Source organism: Morone saxatilis, unplaced genomic scaffold (genome assembly GCF_004916995.1).
Source record: "Morone saxatilis isolate NCDOM2014 unplaced genomic scaffold, NCSU_SB_2.0 Contig19, whole genome shotgun sequence".
Lineage (NCBI taxonomy): Eukaryota > Metazoa > Chordata > Actinopteri > Moronidae > Morone > Morone saxatilis.
In genome coordinates this window covers 7,261,261-7,276,683 of record NW_023339751.1, presented here as the reverse complement: position 1 = coordinate 7,276,683, position 15,423 = coordinate 7,261,261, and the positions used below count along the sequence as shown (strand labels likewise).

Genomic DNA, 15,423 nt, shown 5'->3' with positions numbered 1-15,423 from the left:
AATAAAACCTTACAGAAAGACAAGATCATACTTTGTATGCTTTATTAAACAAATTGCCACCACAATGTCAAAAAAGAAAGACAGCTAATAACTCTTTAAAGATGGTGAGGTTATGTGTGTTTTGTCAGGTGACCCTGTTGCTATGAAACACTGAAATAAAGCACAAGCTCCTCTGCAGAGTACAATGAATTATTAATACAACCAACACACGGAGTACAATAGATGGAACTGCTTACTTTCTTTTGACCACAGAGAATCACTCTACCAACTATGTCCTCTTTACTGGATCATGGGTTGATCAGGACTGCGGCGGTGGAGCAGGTGGTCGCACCAATCGCAAGTCATTTATGCTACTTGGTGCTGCTGTGTGACAGTGCAGAGGACCCTGAACAGTTCAGCCAGCTGGAGGGGGCAGCTCAGGCTGTGGCTAAAGCTACTGAGAACATGGCAACAGTGGCCGCCAGGTATGTACAGTGTGGAGTTTACTGAGATAAAGAACAGAAATCTAATGTACAAGGCTGCAAGTGCAAGTCTATAAAAGTCATACTAACATCAGAATCAGAAATACTTTATTGATCCCTGGGGGAAACAATGTTAAAGAAAATAAATAATATGTGTATTACAATATCTAACACAATATATAGAATAGAAATGTATGTAAAGGTATATACATATAAGTAAAAAATAAAAATAAAAATGAGTCAATGTACCTTAAAGTAATAAAATATATACACAACATGTGCTAATATATAAAAAGTGTATGTAAATGCATACCCCAGTATGAAATAGTAATGAGTTTTAAAGATGATGAGTTTTGTGGTGTTGCCGGTGTTATAGATTATTACAAGAATGACTGAATAATAACAAGAATGACTGAATAACATCTGACCTTTTAAGAGACTGATATGTAATATATTATCTGATAAGCAGCAGGCTCTTTACTTGCAGGCAAATACGTGAGACAGAGGATGAAGTGTTGCACATGGAGATGTCATCCCTGTTGGAATCTGTCACTGTGTCTGGACAACATGTGCTTCTGGCAGCTCAGAAACTCAGCATCCAGCCCAGTTTGACTGAGCACAGAGAGGAACTTATCACTGCCACACAAAACGTCTTCCTGGGAGTAGTCAAAGTATGTTATTTCTTCTCTGCAAGTATGTTACTAAATATTATTATTAAATTATATTAAACTTCTGGCTGTTTTGTACCTGAAATAACTCAGATATTCATCCATGGTACTTGGCCTTAACTTTCAGTGTTGTTGTAATAGTTTGGTAATTTGTGAGGACAATGAATTTTTCCAACGTTAGTGACTTACTGATATCTATCATGTCAACCAGTGTACAGACTGTCCGTAATTTATGAAAGGGGACTCCATCAGCTATTGCTCATAAACTGGAAAAAGGACACAAAAGTCTTATTAATGACACTGTCATAATCTTTTATAACTCTGCACTGGTACACATCACATGGTGTGAGTGACAACCTCTTCTTTCTTCTCTTTTCTTCTCTGGTTATGGAAAACACTCTCTAGATCTGCCAGAACTATTACAGCACACTAGAGTATCATATTTAAATACAGCAATTTGTGCAATTTGAGTTTCAACATTTTCACCCAACAATAGGGCTAGTCAGAACAGGCATCCAAAAAACCTCCAACGCTGCCTAAGATTTGGGAAGAGATTGCAAAATGATCGGGGATTTCTGTCTTTACCCATAATTGCTATTGCCATAATATTATGCACACATACTGCAAAACTAGTAACTAGTAAGGACAGACTGACAGGCCGACACTACCACCATGCCACTAGCCTGGCTAAAAAAAATAGAATATAGCTGATCAGCATCAGTAACAAGTAAATTTATCTGTCTCTCTGCTCTTAGGTTCTGTTAGTGGACGACGATGCCACTGTAAGGAGAGTTGTAGTCGCCGCTGATCGAGTTTTGGAGTGCCTCTCTGGGCTTGGCTCCTCCACAGACATCAAGTCTCTGCTAAAATCTTTCCAGGTGTTTTCTCAGGCTCTGCTTTTCCTCAACAGTCTGACAGTGGAGAGAGCAAATTCCCTACAGGATCCCAGACAAACAAAGCAGCTTCTTGATTCTTTGGAGACCCTGAGGAGGTGCATCTCCATGCTGCACACAGCCATGTGCACAACCATCAAACACCCTACAAGCGAGCAGGCACAGGCAGCCAAGAGATACATTCTGGACAAGGTGCAGAGCACTGTAAGTGACATTATTATAATACTGAAAAGTGAATGCCACAGTGCATCACTGGGTCCTTGTGGATATTACACATGGAGGAGGAACAGTCTGCTTCAACTGCTAACCAGCTCCTCCACCTCCTCAATCCGAGACAGCGGCTTTGACAGTGTGGTAAGAGATCTTGTGTTTCACTGTATGGTTGTGGCAAACTCTTCACGTAAAGAATTTCAGCAAAGAGTGGTGAGTCATTGTCGTCACATCCTGCAGTTCTGGTCAGACATAAAAAGGATTTTAAAGTCCTCAGAGGATCCTGATGATACTGAGCAGACTCTTGAGAAGACCTGCACTTTGTTGGTCCAGCAAATACAAACGCTTGATAAAGCTTTGATGACTACTGTTTTTTATCAAGTCTTGGACACATTTTTAACAGCATCTTCTACAGTTGACGAACTTTTGAGTGTCATGAGACAGATCCTGGTTGCGCCTTCTTCTACAAAGATGGATCTGAACTTTATTCAGCCCCTAGTTGAGGATTTCATATCTTCCACTGATGAAATAATCCAAGTTGCAAGTTTTATCTCAGCTGTGGCTGTTGATGCAAAGAGTTTGGAGAACGTGGAGAACTCACGAGCATGCCTTACAAGACTCAGAGCTCGAATTGCACCTCTTTCACTGGAGCTGGCGGATGATTCAATGCAAACTGTTCAAAAGCTTCATGAGGTGTGTCAAAAATGGCAGGAAGAGACTGGTCAGCTTCAGGATGCTCTCAATGATGTAATGGATGTGAGGGAGTTCACCAGTATTGCAATTAATGAGATGGTCAATGACCGGCATGGATGTGACGCAGCGTACAGAGAGCAAAGCTATAGATTGTTTAATGAACATGCAACAAACCTCATGTGTCACATGAAGCTGGTGATTCAGTCAGTGAGGAGGCACTTGGACAGAAGTGATAACCCCATCTACAGGAATGGCCTCCTGGTCCTGCTGAAACAGGTTCAGTCATCTCAAACCAAAGTGTGTGAGTCAGTCAGAGACATGCTTTTAGGTTCCAGTTTAAATGTGGAGGTATACACTACTTTTTCAAATAATGTTTCCATGGCTATTCAGCATTTTAAAGTGTTAAGACAGGGACTGGATGGCCAACAGCATCCACATCTCCTTAGCCCGCTTCGAGAGGGGGCACGTCAGCCTGAAATCGACACCTGTGAACTGAAACTGGATCATGTGAGAAGAGGCTCTGATTCTCCTGTTTTTGAAGTTATGGAGAGGGATTCCCAAATCGAACATGAGGAGGAGCACTCAGATGAGGAAACCATAGAAGTAGAACTGGCTCGTAAATATGACAGCGCTGATTTAAAGATCCCAGCTGTCTCCGATGAACGCAGACTGATCCACAAGCCTCTTGAATTTGACCTATTACCCCTCTTGTATGAAGTTGTGACTGTGACTAAAGGGAAAGATGTGACAGCTCTCAACCAGGCCTGCACTGGTGTTCTTGAGCTGTCAAACTGTTATGCTCAAGCTGCAAAGGAAGCCTTGGCCATTGCTGATGCGGTTGATCGTCAGACGTTGGAAAGTTTCAGAGCAGAGCTGGTGTCACTGACTCCGCTGCTCGTCCAGACAGCTCAAGAGACGGCAATGAGCTCAGGGAGGAGCACAGAGAGCCTCTACAAGCACAGCACACAGTTTTCTGACCTGATTAACAACACCAGAAAGGTTTTACTGCCGGTGGCTGGAACCTGGTATGCTGTTTACACTGAGCTGCAAGCAAATCTGCCAACAATGGCAGCCACTGCTATGCAGCAACTAAATGAAGTGATGATTTTGTGTGCTGACATGGTCCAGCTCTTGACATCGTCTGATTTAACCTCACAAAGTGACGGTCAAGAAACATTCAGCGTTTTACATAACAAGCTGAACAAAGCCCAGAACAACACAAGGTGTCTGGTAGAGTTTTCTGTCTCATTTAAAGGAGAGGTAGACCAACTAGAGGGACTCTGTATCCTCTGGGGCCTTTCTATTCAGATTTTGCTCAATTCTTTTGATAAGATTTTGGGAACATCAACTGCAGTGAACCAGTTGGCCCCTCAGAAACAGCTATCAGTGTTGTCTGAGAACTCGCTTCGAATCCAGGAGGCAGCTAGGCTAACCAGCTTAAACTGTAAAAGTCCTTACAAATCAAAACAGTTAACAGGACACCAGGATGAACTGAAAACACTGACTGAAGCCTATCTTAAAGCTGCCGAAAAGCTTGACATAATGCCAAGTGTGATGCAACTTGCAAAGTCGGAATTCTTTCTGAGACGTCTTTTGATTAAAATGAGAGTGCTCTCTGGTCATTTAAGCAAAGCAAACAAGGATTATGACACTGCACTTCAAAATATTGTGAACATTGCCTATTTTGCTGCGGAGCACTTTAGGGAGAACAACACAGAAGATTCAGAGCAGAAATTTGAAAACGCAGTAGAAACACTTTTTGAAAATGTAAAACTTGCAACCAAACGAGTCGAGGACTCCTTAAACTACATCCGCGACCCACGCGCTCGTTCTAATCTGAGGTCCATCAACGATCACCTGTCTTTTCAGATCTCAGACATAATTAGCAGGGCGAGGCTCATGGTAGAGACTCACTACATTTGTGACACGCTCAGTCTGGATGTTCAGATCCAGTGCTGGTCAGCCAAAGCTCACTATGTGGTGGAGGAGATCAGAAAGCAAGATGGGATTCACCAAGAGGCTAAAGAGCTCATCGGGGCTGGTCTGCAGGGCCGAACACCAGACAATATCAAAGAAGTGTTGGCGACAATCCCATCTAAAGTAAAAGGAGTAGAATTTCCCTCCGACACAACAACAACATCCTGGCAGAGAGGCAATACAGAAAGTGTAGATGCTGTAGAGCCGAATATGAACATGGCAAGCGTTGCCAAATATGGATCTGGACATATGGAAAAACATGTAGGTATCTCATGATTAACAATTTTCCAGTTCAGTTCCTTTTTGTTAAAATAAATCATGTCCTTATTTTTTCTCTATAGGACGGTTTCGGGTCTGATGCATTCAAAGAATCTTCTTCACTGACCTACACCTCCATCTTTCTTAAGCAAGAAAGTGACAGCTGGGATCCCAAGGACAACAGAATTGTCCAGGTGACCAGGAAGATGGCTGACACAATATGTTACATGACCCAGTACTTGAAGAAGAAAGGCCCAATACCAGTAAGGACCACCAGAGGGCACTTTTCTGCCTTGATCTTGATATTTGCAGGCACTCTTATCCACAATCGTTTCTTTTCTCTTCCAGAATAAAGAGGCATTTGTTTCTGCAGCCAAGGATGTGATCTCAAACTGCCAGTCAGTAACTCAGTTTATCAGAGTTATTACCAACCACTGCCTGGATAAACAGTGTACGGTTGAACTGTCCCTCATAGTGGAGCAGATTCTGACCATCACCAACCAGCTCAGCATCATCTCCAGGTCACAAAGAGTTTGGGGATAATTCATGTGTTGAAACTAAGCCAGGAAAAAAAAGAAAATTAATGAAACAGTTTTTCTTTTCTTTATCTTTACTTAGTGTCAATGCTGTAACACCTGGGTGCAAATCATCTGATGAGATCTTGGTGAAGAACGCACAAAATCTACTCCAGACGGTCCTGCGTGGGGTCCACGCTGCAGAGACAGCCTGCATGACAGTAAATCTAACATTAAAAGAACCCCTAACAAATTTGTAATATGAGGTTCTTCCTGTTCTATAGATAGATAAGATACAGCTCAAAGTATCTGTTATGTGATGTCCTGTGATTTGTCTCCTGAGTCGTTAAAACTGTCCAATTACTCATATTCCAGGGTTTGAAGCAGCCAGAGCCAAACTCAGACGGTGCAGAGGCTACAGCCTTGTGTTTCCAGTGGAGGAGGAAGCTGGAGATCCATCGAGCCCAGCAGACCTCTAACCCAGAGACTGATGATCTGGGTTTGAGGAAGACCTCATCCCACCCTGTAGCACCTAGTCTTGCTCCGCCAGTGAATGTGACCACTACCCCTTCAAAACTCAAGTAGTATTTGTGTCTCAAGAAATAAGAAGCCCAACACAGATCACGTTCTTTCTTACTATTTGATATAAAGACGTGAAACCCTTTTCACCCTTAAAGGCGACTGACATGCTCAAGGACACTTCAGCAAGGTAGATGTTATAAAATATTTTGTATTGAAAATGAGATTTGATATAGTCAGTGGTGGAAGAAGTATTCAGACTCTGTACTATATACTCTATTGCAAGTAAAAGTGCTGCATTTAAAGTCTTGATTAAGTAAGAATACATTAGTATCACTAGCTAAATGTACTTAATTTATCAAAAATAAAAGTTTTCAGTCTGCAGAAAAATGGCATTTAGCTGGCCTTTTACTACATAGTACATATTTGATAGTTAATATTGATCAATGTGTAAGCAGCATTTTGCTATTGTAGCTGCTTGAGGTGGGGGTAGTTTTAACTACTTTACATATAGTTAGGAAGTCAGTGTCTCCCAACCTAGGGCTCAGGCCCCTTTACAGCAGAAATCTGAGGGGTTGTGAGATTTTTGATACAAAACTCTGTGGTAATTTTTTTGACTTTTCACTTGATCTTTGTATCTAAATAGAAATACTCAAGTAAAGTACAAGTACCCTAAAATTGTACTTCAGTATCATACTAACTACTAAATGTACTTAGTTACTTTCCACCACTGGATGTAACACTGGACCTGTTGCTAAATGTTTGGACATTAAAATGAGACATTGCAATGTGTGATTCTGAAATAATATACTGTATGTTTGATCTCTTTATTTCAGATATTCATAATAAAATCACTGAAATGTGATGGGCATATGTGTTGTTAAAATGTCATACAGTATTATTACAACCATATTCACCAAACTGACAGGAAAAATTCAGTAAAACACTCAAAAACAGACTGTACATGTGATACAAAATAGGCATTTACAATGTGACTTATGAAAACAATAAAAAAAGGACACACAGCTTAACTTTCAGTCAAACAAGGATAGCTCACCTCAAAAGACACAGAACTGTCAAATAATACAAACTGCCTAGCATTATGCCATCTTAAGCCTACAACATTCACTCCTTGTACCACACATAACCCCATGTGAGTTCATCTACAGTCAACTCGAAAAACAAAATCAACACGAAACATAGTCATAAAGCTCGTATCTGTATCATATATATCTGCATCTTTCTTTCTATAGCACATTCTATTTCTTTCTTTCTTCATTTGTTATTCTGATGAAAACAACTTATTTACAAGCTTGTCAGCAGTGAGAGTTTTGAACAATGACAAATCAAATCAAATAACCAATATTAATTTACTCCACTAACTGTCATTAATAACTGGTTAGCAAGTCAGAAACGCCTACAACACATAGGCCACTTAAAATGAAAAAAAGTCAATTTACAAAACAGAAATTGAACGGCTGCAATTTTACAAAAACCACACCGCATTTCTTCTCAGGTGAGCGGGGAACTTCTCATACGTATTGCACAACCATTTCTGCAAGCAAGCTTAATTGTAGAGAAATTTAACACAAGGCTGTAAAAGGAAACAGCAATCAGTCACTGCTACATACATTTTAGCCCGTTCCTAATAAATGGGGAATGAATGATGAACAAACTTCTGGATCTCAATATCAGGGATTCTTTTACGATTATGTGACCTGATCGTGTCAGAGGACAAAATCACAAACTCATATCAGGGTGTGTGGTAGGAAAAAAAACAGTAAATCTGTTGACTTATTGTGAAAAAAATCCCTCATAAAAGTGAGCATAAACATAAAAATCTCATAATATAAAAGTGTCTTGAAATAAATAAGTAAATACAAAAAATCTCAAGGGGGTTCATTTGATCAATCACTTAGCATTTTGTCTCTGGATACGGAGTGAATGAATGATCTATTCTACAGAGTCAAGACAATATGGGTCAGTCCTTCGTGAAAACTATACAAATTAACATAATTCCTTGTTTTCTGATTGTTTAAAACGAACATGGAAATCACACAATGATAAAAGACCTTGACACACTTTCAAAATACATACTTTAGCATTAATACGATTATGTTAAAAGGACCTATGCGCTGTGTGTGTGTGTGTCTGTGCACATATCGAGCATCATGTCCATACTGACAAATGTGTGGTGCACCAGATAGTATGTGATTCTATACAGGAACATTTATGTACAGAAATAAATAGATTCATGTAAAGCTAAATAAAAATGAATAGTGTTTACTGACAGAAGGGGGAAGCAGTGGGGTCAAAAGTCTTGAACACGTCTTTAAGTGTCCTGTCATCTACGTCCTCCTCTGGATTGTCCTGTTTTGGTTCTTCCTCCATGGCCTCCTCTTGCTCCTGCTCCTGCTCCTTGTCCTTCTCCTTCTTTTCCTCCGCCTCTTCTTGTGCTCCTGTAGAGCCCTGTCCTCCTAGCTTAGCCTGCCTGGGGTCAGTGTACTGTGGTCGGATCAACCCGGCCAGCGCCTGGATGGGCAGATTATGAACTGCGGGGGGTTTCACAGGTGAGGCAGGAGGCACTATGGGGGAACTGGAAGGTGGAGGCTGATCTGAGGCAACTTCTGTGCTTTTGGCCTCTTCAGAAGAGCCACTTCGTTGGGTTGGTGAGAGTGACAGTGGTGGAGTATTGTCTTTCTTATCTGGGTGTTTCAAAATGCCCGTCTTTTTAGCAGGCTCTGCTTGCTCCTTCTGAGCCTGCTCGGTTTGGTTACGAGGATCGTACAGACTGATGCCCCCGAGGATTGTGGTGGGACTCTCTAACCCTCCACCAGAGGACGCCAGACGGGGGGCATACGGTGGCAGCTTCTCAGGCTCCGGCTTGGCTCGAGCAGTATGAGGAGAGGAGCTAGCACTGGCCTTCTGTAGCCTTGGGTCCACAACACCTCCCCCAGCGGAGGGCTCTTTCTGACCCAGCAGCTTGGAGTCCAGGCTTCCTGTACGCTTGAGTCTGGGGTCCAAGGTCTTCTGCTGACGTGGATCTGCAGGTCTCTCTGCGGAGGATCGAGACTCTAGAGATCCAGAGGACAATCGACTCATACGTTCCTTCAAACGTGCAGCTGCCAGTCTGGGGTCAGTCAGCGGAGGGCTGGAGACGGGGGGATGGTCAGGTATGCTTGTTCGGTTCATCTGAGCATCTGCAATTAGGGGTGGAAGGGGCAGGTTGATGGAGTGTTCCTGCTTGGGCACCAGGGAAGGGATGAGGTCCTCAGGGGCCCACACCACCGTCGAAGCGAAGGTTGGCCGCTGGAGCAGGATGTCCACCCGGATGTGGCTAAACTGCTTTAACTGGCAACGAGGGTCCCGCAGGACCACGCCGGGGCTGGCATCTAGAGGGATGAGAACAGCTTTGTCCCTGAGCTCCCTCTCTCCTTCCTCATCGTCATCTCCTGCAGGAGGCTTCTGAGGAGCAGGGTGACTCTGCTGGCGATAGGAACTTGGCTCCATTGGTCTCAACTTCCTGGGGTCTCTGGAGAGCCGTGGGTCTGCAGCTCCATCCAACTCCTTTTTCACATCTGGTGGTCGCTGTCGAGGGTCTGTCTTCACACGGGGGTCACTGGGTGGGGCCCTCTCCTTCACAAGGCGAGGGTCACCCAGCGCTGGCGCCGCCGCGGCAGCCTGGGGGGGCTTGGACTGAGACTGCTGCATCTCGCTCTGCTTCTTTAGAGATTTGAGGATGGAGGAAACACAGCTCCCATCCTCCTCGTCGCTTGAGTACCAGTTTGTAGTTTCATCTGTGGAGAAAGATTAAATCAGATTAAAGTGTTTGTTTATAAATTATCTGTGTATCAACACCCTGTCACATCTGTGGCTTGTTTCCAAAACCAGGTTTACTAAGGTATAATAATTTCATTTTGTAAAACAGGTCTTTTTACTTCAGTCTGTGCTCCATTTCTGAAGAGTTTACTTTATCTTAATTACCAGTAATTTAGCAATCCTGCTCCTGGCCCCTGGGACTTACCTCTGTTTGAATTATCATCCTGGCCCTCTGCTCGCTGTGGCTCATTCCCCTGTGGATGTGACTCTTGTTGTTGCGTCAGGTGTAAAAAGATGGCTTTCTGTACTGCTGGTGGTAAAGACTGCAACTGTGACTCTGCACCCATCTGCTGCTGTATGAAGGCCACACTAGGGTCTACCACGTTGAAAATAAAACACAATTTTGCAATTTCAGTGACAGTTAAAAAGGTAATTAAAATATTGTATAACCATATGAATATAATACTGACCTCCTTGTTGACCCATGGCCTGGTTTCGGAGGAAGTTACTGAAGAACTCGACTGGGTTCTGACCCAATGATGGAAAAGGAAAGAGGCTTTGCAGCATCTGCATGTCTGGTATTGGAGGGAACGGAGGCCTCTGCATATTCATCGGAGGGTTTCCATGGAAGGGTGGGGGTTGACCAGGGGGGATTGGTGGTGGCATTGGAAATCCGTGTGGTGGGTGTTGTCCTGGTGGGCTCTGTGGCATGGGTGGCCCAGTGGGGTGGCCCACAGGAACAGGTGATTCAGGGGGAGGAACAGCAGGAGCAGAGGGGCCTGAAGGCACCATACCTCCGCTCTGTGTCTCCTCCGAACCTCCACCTTCACCTTGATTCTGGGAGAAGTTGGATCCACTGGAAAAATAATGTGCACAATTAGGTTTAGGACGAGCTCCAAATGTTCTTTACAGTTTTGAGTTTGATTACACATTACTTTGGTTACCTCAGACCAATTTTGTGTGCCAAGTCTACAGTAGGTTGAACCTTGATTTCAAACAGGGAGGGGATCTTCTTCCCCGCTTGGCCAGAGGCTCCATCTGTAGGACTGCTCTGACCAGGAGTGGGCAGCAACCCCACCCCAGGAGGAGGCTTCGGAAGGGGGGCGATTCCCTGCTTTCTCAGATCCTCCAGCTCCAACTCGTCCTCACGTGCGTTCTCCTCTTCAGTGTTAATTATCTTGTAAATGAGTCAGAAAACATAAATAGGACAGTTGTTACCCATTAGATCTGAGACTTTCTTAGCAAAGAGGTGTTCAAAATCAAAAACACTTCTTCCTTTTTGTCTTACCTTATCAAGCAACTCTTTGGTGACGTCAGTCAAAGCTTCGTGGGAGAATTTGCAGTTGTCCCCTTGATAACATTTGGCTCCAGTATGAAAGAACTTGCACGGGTATTCATGTACAGTCACAGGTTAAGGAACAGGGTTAATTAAATGGTATAATGAGATTTCAGTTAATTACTGTATGTGGTGCCTATTACACAAATGTGATTAACAACACTTGTCGTCAATGGTGAAGGATATTGTGCATGTAAATGCAATTATCTCCTTTACTGCAGTATCCTTGGAGGTAAAATTTGCAAAGCTCCTTTTTCTTATCCGGTACTACGAGCTCATGTTCAAACTTGCACTGCTCCCCCTGCATGAAGAGAAAATAATTTTAAGGTAGGAAAGTGATTTCCTTTTTCAAATATTTCAGCAATAGCAATAGGCAACAAGCAAAAGAGTGCTACTATACCTTGATGCATCGACCCTCCAGGAAATACTTGCAGATGTATCTACCATTGTGTTCAACTGTGTGCTGATTGATAAACTCCTTGCTCATAATTGGCCGTTTCTTCTGAAAACCGGAAGAATTTTTTCCTTCCTGTGACACAAAATTAGCTAATTTGTTAATCTACAGTACAATCTGTACAGTACAAAGCACAACAACGCAGTTAAAAGCTGAAACACAGCAAAAAGTTGAAGAATGACCCTGTTTCTTATTCTAATGCTTCATTGTGGATCCCCATAAATATCTTTAAAACGCTTATCACATTTTAACAGTTGGTCAGTCTTCTAAAAATACATATTAGTGTACATTGTGTTGCATATAAACACTATTTTAGCTTGATTCACTATGACTAATATAATACTAATGTCATAAATAGGGTACAGAGGGTCAGCCATTAATTGTAAAATTGGGTGTTGGATCCCTTCCTCCTCCTCTGTCCATATGTGGAGGTGTTCCTGAGACACTGGCAGGCCAGCGCCTTGCATGGCAGCTCTAAGTTGTAGTACACTGTCCGTTAAGTGCTATATAATGCAGTAATATATAGTGCTTCATTTTCAGGGGCATACTTACCGGTGCCATGTCTTCCATGCCCTGGTCTCCTCCTCGACCTCGTCCACGTCCTCCCCAGGGTTTGCCCTTCAGCTTCTTGTTCTTGTTGAGCATCCCGCGTCCTCTTCCTGGTCCGCTCCCTCGGCCCCTCCCCCTCTGCCCAACTGAAAATGACATTATGGAAGAAGTGAACAAACGCCGCTTACTTTGTTGACTCTCGCACCTATCGCATAAAACAGAATTCATAGTAAACATATATAAGTTACTACAGGAATGAAAAGCATTCATACACTGCTGTGGTTTCATCCCCCTCATGTTTCCTCTCTTCATCTGGTCTTTAGCATGGCGCCCCTTTCCCTGACTCTGGGAAGATGAATCTTTTGACTGTGGATACTCGGACATGTCATCTTCATAATCATCCTCCTCTTCCTCGTAGTCATACTTGTCATCACTGTAGTCGCTGTATTTGTCAAAATCACTGCTCTTGTGTGGCGGGGACTTGCCGTGGCCTCCCTTTGAGTCCCGTCCGTGCTGGCAGATCAACAGTCAGAGAGGAAAACTGTCACACACTAATGCTTATATGGAATATTTAAGAGTCAGCGTGCCAGCGGTGGCGGACTCACCTGAGAGGACTGGCCATCGGACTCGCGGCTAGATCCCTGGCTCTTCCGGTTTTTGGGCCTTTCTAGTCGGTCGTAGTCAGAGTCGTAACTGTCAGAGCTGGAGCTGCTGGAGGGGGAGTGGTGCTGATGAGATGAGAGGGAACAAAGGAAGAACAAAACATTAAAGATAGTTTTTAATTAGTCCACATTAGTTTACATTCACGCCTTTATGTTGTATCGACAGGTATAAGAGCATCCTACTTTCTGTCTGTCACGCCTCCTCCTTTTAGACCTCCTCTTCTCTCTGGTCTTTTTGTATCTTTTCCTGGAGTGCCTGTGAGTCTTTTCTTCTTTCTCTTTAGGTTTTTCTTTATCCTTCTCTTTCTCCTTGTCTTCGTTCACCTCTGTGGCCTCTTTGTTTTCCTCTTCAATCCCAATCCCTTCATCATCTATTTCTCCATCTTCAAGTTCGCCATCCTCTCTAAAAAGGGGAGAACCGCACAGTGAGTATACCTGTAAGGGTTTTATGTGCACCGCTGTCAGCCTCAGACATCATTAAATGGTTTTCACATCATGAGCAAAACATCTGACAAGCAAATAATCCAAAATCACCTACTCTAATAATTTAATAAGAAATAAAAATGAAACTCTCATAATGTATTTTCCCTTCATTTGAAGTAAAGTAGCAAATATAATGCCAGATAGCTTCCAATACGCCCTGAGCCTTTCCTGTACTAAAAACATCCTGTCAATAATTCAAGGCTAGGTTTTGATTTCCTGTGAACCAGTGGCTAGTTACTTTATGAAAATCAAAATAAATTCCACTTCAGGTTGAGTAAAATCGATGAAAACCTGTGATTTCCAGAAGCAAAGTTATTCAGTTTCATTATGTAATGACAGCCTGGAGTCAAAGATTTATAATTTAAGCACACGTATGTCAAAAAGTCAAAAATCTGGACACTAGAACACAGTACATGTAATTTTTAAAGACGTCTATTACCGCTATAATCGGCCCGTAAGCATAATTTTGGGAGAATTTGGGGCTTTCTTCCTATTGTTTGCTGCAGCGCCCAACACATACACGTTTGTTATGTTTCATGTCACATTTCAGACAGGGATAGTACATTTAAAACTAACTGGTTATAACACTAAAGCGTGGCAGTTAAAAGCTTTTGTAACACTTGGCGCATATTTAAAATGATGCCCAGACCAGCTGTTAATCAATACATTCTGTATTATAGTAGATGACCAATACAGAGCGAATATTCCATATAGAAGTATCCTAAAATGTTTGTATGAAGAAAATTGTCCACGTGAGACCATTCCCTATCAAAGAATGACAACGGTATATATATCAGAGTTCTGTATGTCAGCTGCTTCAAAAATATAGTGCAGGTAGGAGCATGAAACAAAAACACCATGAAATGGGAAACAATGTCCACCCACTGATCCAGGTCTGTTTTCACACTCGCCACCTCTTCCTCTACAGTCAGCGCGGATCAGCCTTCAACCCTCCACATCCAAAGCTACTGTACCTTAACTCCACTTTCAGCCCGGTTAAAGCAGCACAGACCTCGAGATTCAAAATGAAATATTAAGTTAAATGTGTTGCATATGATTTGTAGAACTGGCAATAAAACTATCTTTTCCTATTTCCCATTCATTTGTTCATAATCATGTACCTATCTGATGATTGATAACAAATGTAGACAACCAGCATTACTGTTTGAATACTAAACAATGGTAACGGATAACTATTTAAGTTAAGAAAAAGGAATTTTCCAGTGATACCATAATTACAACACTTCAAGGTGCAATAAAACCACAATCTCATTTTTTTTCAACCTACTTTTTGACCAATTTAAGAGCTTAAAGCAGTCGTCTATCCGTGTAAGAGGCAAACAAATGCCCAGACTGACGCATGGAAGGTGTGAAATAAAGAGAGGCGCACCTTTACTATCTGAGACAACACCAGTTGGGGTTTTTGTGCCAACCAAAAACTACATCAACTACTTTTTCTTCTTGTGTTAAGACAGTAAAAAAAAACACCTGGTGAAAGCTTTGGTTTGACACCAGCTCAACTCTTGGCCCTCTTTGCTCACACGGTCTGACAGCTCCCCTGTCTGTCAAGGACTAGAGACCAATCACAAGGACACAGGCATGGCCTAAACCCAGCAGAAGCACATAACCTCAACCCTGCGTGAACCCTGTCTCAGCAGTACTGCCAGGTGCCCGCTAGGGGGGAGTACGGTGCGAGGATGGGCGTGGCATTTCCATCATAGTCATTTGCATAGTCTCCTGCAGATGGCAACAATGAAGCCATGAATCCATCCCAGCACCACAACAACACAAACGATGAGGTCTGCTATCTTGCATGGAAAATGATCATGAATGAGTCTTTATCGACGCGGTGATGGGAAATCTAGGCTATTTTGGACAGCGTTACTCAATTGCACCAAAAAGGCATGCAAATATATATATATATAT

At 42.7% G+C, this 15,423-nt stretch overlaps 1 protein-coding gene across 1 annotated transcript in view; it reads right to left on the bottom strand.

The window, feature by feature from the left end:
• Positions 1 to 6,996: 6,996 nt before the first annotated feature.
• Positions 6,997 to 15,423, bottom strand: part of LOC118329342 (zinc finger CCCH domain-containing protein 6) — a 9,122-nt gene continuing 695 nt past the window's right edge. Inside the window, exons 2-12 of the mRNA XM_035663480.1 lie at positions 13,198 to 13,417; positions 12,958 to 13,080; positions 12,625 to 12,865; positions 12,356 to 12,498; positions 11,750 to 11,878; positions 11,536 to 11,650; positions 11,302 to 11,411; positions 10,958 to 11,190; positions 10,484 to 10,869; positions 10,219 to 10,389; positions 6,997 to 9,991 (exon numbers count right to left, since the gene is read on the bottom strand). Coding sequence (XP_035519373.1) covers positions 8,478 to 9,991; positions 10,219 to 10,389; positions 10,484 to 10,869; positions 10,958 to 11,190; positions 11,302 to 11,411; positions 11,536 to 11,650; positions 11,750 to 11,878; positions 12,356 to 12,498; positions 12,625 to 12,865; positions 12,958 to 13,080; positions 13,198 to 13,417 — 3,385 coding nt within the window. The 3' untranslated portion in view covers positions 6,997 to 8,477. The remainder of the gene's footprint in view (positions 9,992 to 10,218; positions 10,390 to 10,483; positions 10,870 to 10,957; positions 11,191 to 11,301; positions 11,412 to 11,535; positions 11,651 to 11,749; positions 11,879 to 12,355; positions 12,499 to 12,624; positions 12,866 to 12,957; positions 13,081 to 13,197; positions 13,418 to 15,423) is intronic.